The 7,122-nt window shown below is 51.9% G+C and overlaps 1 protein-coding gene across 1 annotated transcript; it reads right to left on the reverse strand.

The window, feature by feature from the left end:
- Positions 1-282: 282 nt before the first annotated feature.
- On the reverse strand, positions 283-771 carry CGCS363_v015070 (uncharacterized protein; the record flags this gene model as incomplete). The annotated part of the gene is made up of 1 exon (XM_036646919.1): positions 283-771. The coding sequence occupies one exon, from the start codon at positions 769-771 to the stop codon at positions 283-285; it is 489 nt and encodes a 162-aa protein (XP_036487868.1).
- Between the last annotated feature and the right edge of the window lie 6,351 nt (positions 772-7,122).

Here is a 7,122-nt window from a genome sequence, read left to right on the forward strand (position 1 = left end):
GTCAGATGCGCCTAAAGCGCCCGCTGTGCTAAGGTTGCGCAAGCAGAAGAAAGCGGGATGGGCCAGGGTTCAACACGACAGGATTCATTAATCTAAAGAAAGGTCCAGCGCAATTGGAGTAGTTCTTTTAATTCGAATAAATTCAATACATTTACGAAAGCAGCTCGTTTGTAAAATATTCCTCTCTACCAACGGGCGTATGCCGCAGCAGTTTCATTTTGAACAATATTTACTGACTTATTTCAAACCAAGCTGCATCAAATCGTTCCAGAGTCGAAGGACTTAAGCTGCAGTGCGTGGGGTCTGTGAAGTCCCGGCCTCCCTGAGCTCGTAGTTAGGGAAGGGGTCCGGGTCGGTCGGGTTGGCGTTGTTCTGCACTCGCTTCACGAGCGATTGAGAGTAGAACTTGCTGCCAGCGTGGCTGCCATCAACGGCATCGGTGATGTTGAGCCAGTACCCCTGGTCGGGCGTTCTCGTGCTCGTGAACGAGAAGCCGTACCCGGCCGCCTCGTCGTCGCACGTGCCGGAGAATACGGGGGCAATGTAGCCGTTGTGCCAGTTGCTGCCGCTGCTGGTGGAGCACCGGGCCTCATTCGCGACGGCGCCGTCCGGGCTAACGATCGCGATACCAAAGTTGTAGTTTGTTATGGACGACTTGGGGCCGGAGCCGCCGTAAAAGTCAGTGATTTCGTACTGAGAGGAGGCTTGGCGCGTGATGGGGTTCGCGGAGGCGAGGACTCCAAGGGCCAGGACGGAGACGGTGAGCTTCATTATGTAAATGAGGTGAATTTGCAGTTGTATTAATGCAATGGGTTAACCGCTTTGATATGGTGTGGTGTTCTGGAATGGAATGGCCGAAACAGGTGATGCGCTCGATAGTTATATACTGAGATCTGGGAAATATTCTGGTGATCTCGCATCGTTGCAGATGTGCACGTCAATGATGTCCGCCCGACGAACTCGTATTCCATGCCCCCCGTGTCGTCACCACCATGGTAAGGTAACTAAGCCGGGCGGACGTCGTGGCAGTGTTGTATGCTTATGGCCACATCAATCGCAGGTTTCCCGCTGTCCCAAGGGCTAGGGACAATTGCAAGCGCGTCCGGGGCCGCGGACGAGACCCACAGCCCGATCGGAGGCGGCACAGAAAAGCGGCGTGACGAGCCGTTGGTAGATACAGGTGAGGTCAGCAATACGAGTACCTAAGGACGAGAAAGTGTAACGCCACGAAACTGTGCCGCGAAGGATCTGGTCCATGCCCTAGTCTTGCTTACGGTTACGGACTTGGCTGCTAGCAGAGACGGCGATTGGCCCCGCGGACTCCGTCTGACTGAGACAGTTACCCGATTTCGATAACAAAAATTCCTGTTTGCCGTTTTGCGCAAATTGAAGTCATTTGAACTGTTGATATATCTTCCGTTCCACAAAGGCTAGCATGATGAGTAGATGCGATGTCATCATGTATCAGACAACTTCTGAGGTGTGAGATGGGAACAAGCTTTCTGCCGACTGTTAAGCCAGATACAGTATCTACTGTCCCTATTATTTGCGACTTTTCCGTGACAGAAGACCACGAGAAACATGGGAAAATGTTGCCTGCAGAAAATCCCATCTAACGGTCTTCAGCCACAATGTGTTGCTAAGCTGGGGGCGTATGTCACCTATATATAGCACGGAGACCTCAGAAATGCCCGGAGCAACACCGCGACTACGCCGAGCGTGGTAATTGTCTGTCTATCTTGGGGTCACTCAACTCATAAGACAACGTCACGGCTGAACTCACATGTTATTCAGCGTCGAGAGCGCTCCGAGGCCTACCTGTTGAAGTACTTACATGGCAGACCGTCTGACTACCATGCACATATGGCGATGATCACGAACGCAAAATTGATGTACAATAGGCGAAAGGCTGCACAGTTCGGAGCCACCCAAGTCCCCGTCAAAATTCGCAACCGCAAAGTGTACGCCAGAAGAAAGAAGTCTGATCTACCTCCTCTGGCTACAATACATTGGAAATCGTCGGAGAAGGCTACTGACGCCCCCAGGCTCGCTAATGTTAATCAGGCCGATATGGATTCATTGCTTGCATGACACCCACCTCAATAGCCAGATCACGCAAGGGGGCTTCCCAGTCTTCAACCCCTAACACTCAAGAAACCTCCTAGAGGAGTCTAGCTCTTGTTTCTCTAAAATCCCCTCAATCTCTGAAGGATCCGTTCAGGGGGTCGTTTTAGGTGTTCACCGCGGCCTTGAAAACTTTGTACTGACCACAGGCGCTGAGGCACGCAACCGACACCAGGCGGACCCCTCCTTTTTTTCTTACCTGTAATGAACAGGATTCTAAGCTTGAAGGGTCAAAGGTTTACAGTCCAGGAAACTTGGCAAAGTTTTAGCCAATCAAGCCTGGAATCATTCCTAAGTCATTGGCATTTCCCCGTCCAAAGCTGAAACCTATCACGACGGGTTTCCGTGAGGCCCTTGACGTGGCTAATACTGGAAACAAGTTCAGGTCACTTAATTTACCAGAGATCTCACCTTTCTTATCAAAATGACGAAGTCATGGACCATTGTGTTCTAACAAGACTGTCCAAGGACACGGTTCAGTCAAACCAAACAGCAGACGAGATCTCAGCAGATACGCTCACTGAACTTAGGCCACGTTGATTAGACACAGAGACTAGTAAACTGGAATTTAATGTCCAGACAAGGCGCTATGCTAAAGGGGCTTGAGAGAGTGCGCCAACTATCCTGACGACTGGCGCCTCGGACTTAGGAATGCATTCCAACCCGAAAAGCTTGCTGTGGTTCCCGATTAGTGATATGTTGATTTGAAGGGCGTGGTTCATAAAAATGCTGTTGCGACGGGCGTAGGCTTTGTATTCGCTTTATTCCAAAGAATGCGAGAAGTTTCGTCTTTGCGCCGTGAGAGAGTCTTTGTGATAGCCGGCCAAAGGGGGAGGTGCTGCATGAAGACGCTGAGCTAGCAGCATTAAGTCCCACCCAAGACTTGAAACATGCACAAATCGTCACCAGCGGACGGGAAATCGCAAGCGACCACTTCCATGTAGAGCAAAAACGTGGTTTTCAGGGGGTACATCATGTTGACCGCATGTAGCGCAATGGCCTTATTGTAGAAATGCGGGCGGGAAGGCCGAGTGGTCGAAATGGCGGCTTTTCTCGTCAACCTCAACCGACGAAGACATGAACACCAACAACCCTCTGCATTGGCTGTTGCGGGAAGCCCTCGCCATGTTTTGTCATTAGAAGACAGCGTCTGCGCCTCATTAAAATGGAGCGATGAAGCACTCCTCGGTCGCTCGGGTGGAAGCGATGGATTGCCTGGACCCGATCGGCAGAACCTCGGACGCGTCAGAAATGCACCACCTAAAATTCGCGTAATCAGGGCCCCGCCTGCACTAGCCACGATGGAATTCGCGAAGGCGAAATACCTCCTCATTACTAAGATGAAGAGGCTGCCGGAGATTAGCCGGTGGCTGGGCTTTGCCGCGAGGCGGAGGAATGGCCCGTGTGACTGACCTAAAAAGAGTTAGCGCTAACTCGACCATTCGTGCCTCAGGCCACCACTAACGACAAACCGCGAACGACGGATCGTCCGAAATGACTCGACTCGACTGCTCCAAGCAGCACCCATCAATCATCTCGACGCCATCCAGTAACACTCCCATCCATCATCCTGTCCCGTCGCCGCTATGGTAGCCGGTACCACAAACCACGCTGCCTCGGCTGCACTCACGAGGGATGAGTTCATCGACCTCCGGAACGTTCAGGACAGCCAAATTAACGCCGAGTTGTCCTCCATCCGGCAAGCACTCGGCGACAACACCCACGAACTCAAGGTCGACATCCACCGCGTCCACACGGGCCTGACGGACGATATCAATATTGTTCACGCGGAACTCAAGAACGACATTTATCACGTACACGCGACGCTGACGGACGATATTAACAATGTTCGCACCGAGCTGAAGGAAGATATCAACAATGTTCGCACCGAGCTGAAGGAAGATATCAACAACCTTCGCACGGTGTTGAAGGACGATATGAAGGACCTACGCACAGAGCTGAAAAGCGACATCGATCTCCTCCGTGCCGAGTTCGAACGCGGGAAAGCATTCAACCACAACAGCAGGCTTCGAAACCCAACGTTTCGCATCGAACCCCTCGCCGCAATCCATCCCGACGGCCCTGTTCTGCCGGACAAGCGCCTCTTCCCTAAAGACGCCAAGACGTTCTACAGTCTTCGAGCGCCCATCTCCGCTAGACGATTGGAAGCACTCGCTTATCTGGTCAAATTCTACGACATCCCGTTCCGCGCCTGGCACGCCAACGACGACGACGATTATGACTACGAGAGCTACGAGAGCGATGCCGACGAAGACAGCGACGATGGTTCAAAGCCGGCTGAGCAGCCTGAGCTTTCCCTCGAAGAAGCTGTTCTCACATACCCCAAACGCGCCGTCGAGGACCTCGAAACCATTCTTGGCCTGAACGAGGAAAACTTCATCAACTTCCGCGCACACGCTCAACAATTGAAGCTGGAGTCTTTGGTCGCCAAACGGCCTGCGGAGAGCGAGCAGCGGCCGCGACCCGCACCCTCAAGACGCGTCTATGGGTCGCTTTTCGATCAAAAGGCGTCATTGCAGCCGTCGCGGCCAATCGAGCAGAACTCGGCAGACTGGGAAAAATTGCTCAAGGAGGGCCAAGAGAAGGAAGCCAGCGAAAAGAGCGAGGAGACCCGGATCCTTTGGGATAATGGGTCGTTTAGGCGGAGGAACCAAGACAAGATGCGAAACCTGGCTGAGCGCGGAGCTCGATCCAGCGAAGGAAGCCCAACAAATGCGGATACCCTGTCGAGAGAGGGCAGATCGCCTCGCCCGCAGACACCAGTTTGAAGAGTCCGGTCAAGCTTCACGCTGTCAGGTTCAATTACCATCAAGCCTGCACGAACAACACTGGCTCCACGCCTGTCCCATCAAGGGCCTTCGCCTTTGCTTGGCTCTAGCATTGGTCTCGACAGATCATGCTCCAGAGTAACAAGGGCATCGTGTTGGATTCGTCCGGTTCATTTGATGCTCTATATCACGCATGGCCGTCCTGTGCGCTGAGGTAGGACTCTCTGTCGCTGTAACCAATTCAACATGGCTGACGTTCATCAGGCACCGCGGCTGCCAAGCTCCTCATCATGATCAACCACCCCAAATGCATTTGCAGTCGGCAAAACAATGGGAGCGTGTTTCCTCGATCGCGAAGGGGCTTCATTGCCCGTCGAGTCGTGCGGGACTTCGGCCCCAGATTCCCAGACAGAGAGCCGAGTCAATGTCCACGACCAAGTACACGACCTGGTTCGTCAAGGGGGACAAGGACGTCAGGCACTCATTGGTCGCTCTGTTGACCGGCCGCAGGTGTCACAGCGAAAAAGAAAATGAGACAGTCCGAATCACCTGCAGGCGGTGCAAGTATGACGAAAATATCATGGGCGCAACAAGTAAATTGTATTGGTGAGGGACGGGAAAGAATGCGACGGGATTTTGTAACCTCGATCAGCAGGTCGGCAATGGAAAGATGCGATTCGGGCCAACATTTGGAAGAGAAGAACCAGTATGTGTGTGAGACTCATGTATATTATCAAACGTTTAGCATCAAATAGTTCATGGGCGTCTCTGAGTAGCCGGATTACACTGCATATCTGTGCACTGCAGTCCAATCGCACCACATGGGATAATGGATTCTTAGGAGACGCACTTCATCCTAAACTTAGCATTTAAGATGAAGTGCAGCTGAGAATGCCAAGGTATTAGCACGCCAGAGCGTAAAAGTAGGACAAGCCACAATTGCTACTAGCAACGACTAACTCTATGCAGCTGAAAATCACGTTTTGCCACGTGCATGCACCATGCTTTATTTCTTTGAGGGCCTCGTAAGTACTGTCACCTAGTCTGCAGCCACAAGCAACACCGCTACATACTAGGGACAACACCGTTTTCACTAATTTTGTTTCAGGCTCAGTTTATACATGCAACAACTCCTCGACGATGAGAATCTAGACCGACCTCAAGCATTTTTAGAGATTCCACCTGAATAAAGATGCTCAGCTGGGCTGAACGGTTTAGTGAGATTTTCACTTAGCAAAGAGGTAGACTCGCTAGCCAGTTGTGAACTGCTCACGCCTTATGCAGAGGCATTCGCTTCTCAATAAGATCTATAAGTATCACACTGTTATGAACCTTCAAGATTCCCTCTTCTCTTGCTATCTTCACCATCGCACTCGACAAGTAGGCATACTTCGTTTTACTCTAACCCATCACTCCTCTTTTCCCCTCCATCCTTCCATCTTCTTCGCTTCCTTCAATCTACAGCCAATATGAAGGCAGGTCTCGTACTCGTAGTCATCGGTGCATCGCATCTGGCATCGGCGCTGCCCTCTCTTCAGAAGCGTCAAAACATTGACTTCGACCTCATCGATCAGGCCCCTGATCCCAAGACCGCCCCTGATAACTCAACCAGCTATGACCGGAGCAAAGCTCTGGCAGCAGTCGTTGACGAGATCAAGAGCGATCCCCTGCCTCAGGACCAGTTGATGAAACGTGCAATCATCGTGCAGACTGCTGATGGCTACACCGAGAACATCGCGCTTGGGAACTTTGCCATCAATGCGCCGCTTGATTGCAACGGCAAAGATGTGAGCAAGAGATGACGCCACCTGACCCAGGAAACAAATACTGACACGTATGCAGACCTACATGGGAGCCAAGATCTTCACGGATGGCACATTCGATTTGCAGAAGTGCGCAACGGCATGCAATGCCCAGACAGACTACAACATGAGGCACCCTCCTAGTGACGGAAAGCCCAAAACCTGCCAATTCTTCAACACGTATTCTTCGTATAAAGACGATGTCTATCAGGGCCAATACTGTGCCCTGTACACCAAGGCCTGGGATGCATCCTACGCGACCAACAAGGGACAGTACCGCGGCAGTTCCAAGTACACAATGCAAGACAGCTACATTGCCACTAACAAAGCCAATTCTGGCGATGTAAGCTGCCCCAACGACATCCCATACCTGAAGACTGCGGGCGCAGCGTTCTGTACCTCATACA

The sequence above is a fragment of the Colletotrichum siamense genome, assembly GCF_013390195.1.
Source record: "Colletotrichum siamense strain Cg363 chromosome Unknown KSG_Cg363_contig14, whole genome shotgun sequence".
NCBI classification, from domain to species: domain Eukaryota; kingdom Fungi; phylum Ascomycota; class Sordariomycetes; order Glomerellales; family Glomerellaceae; genus Colletotrichum; species Colletotrichum siamense.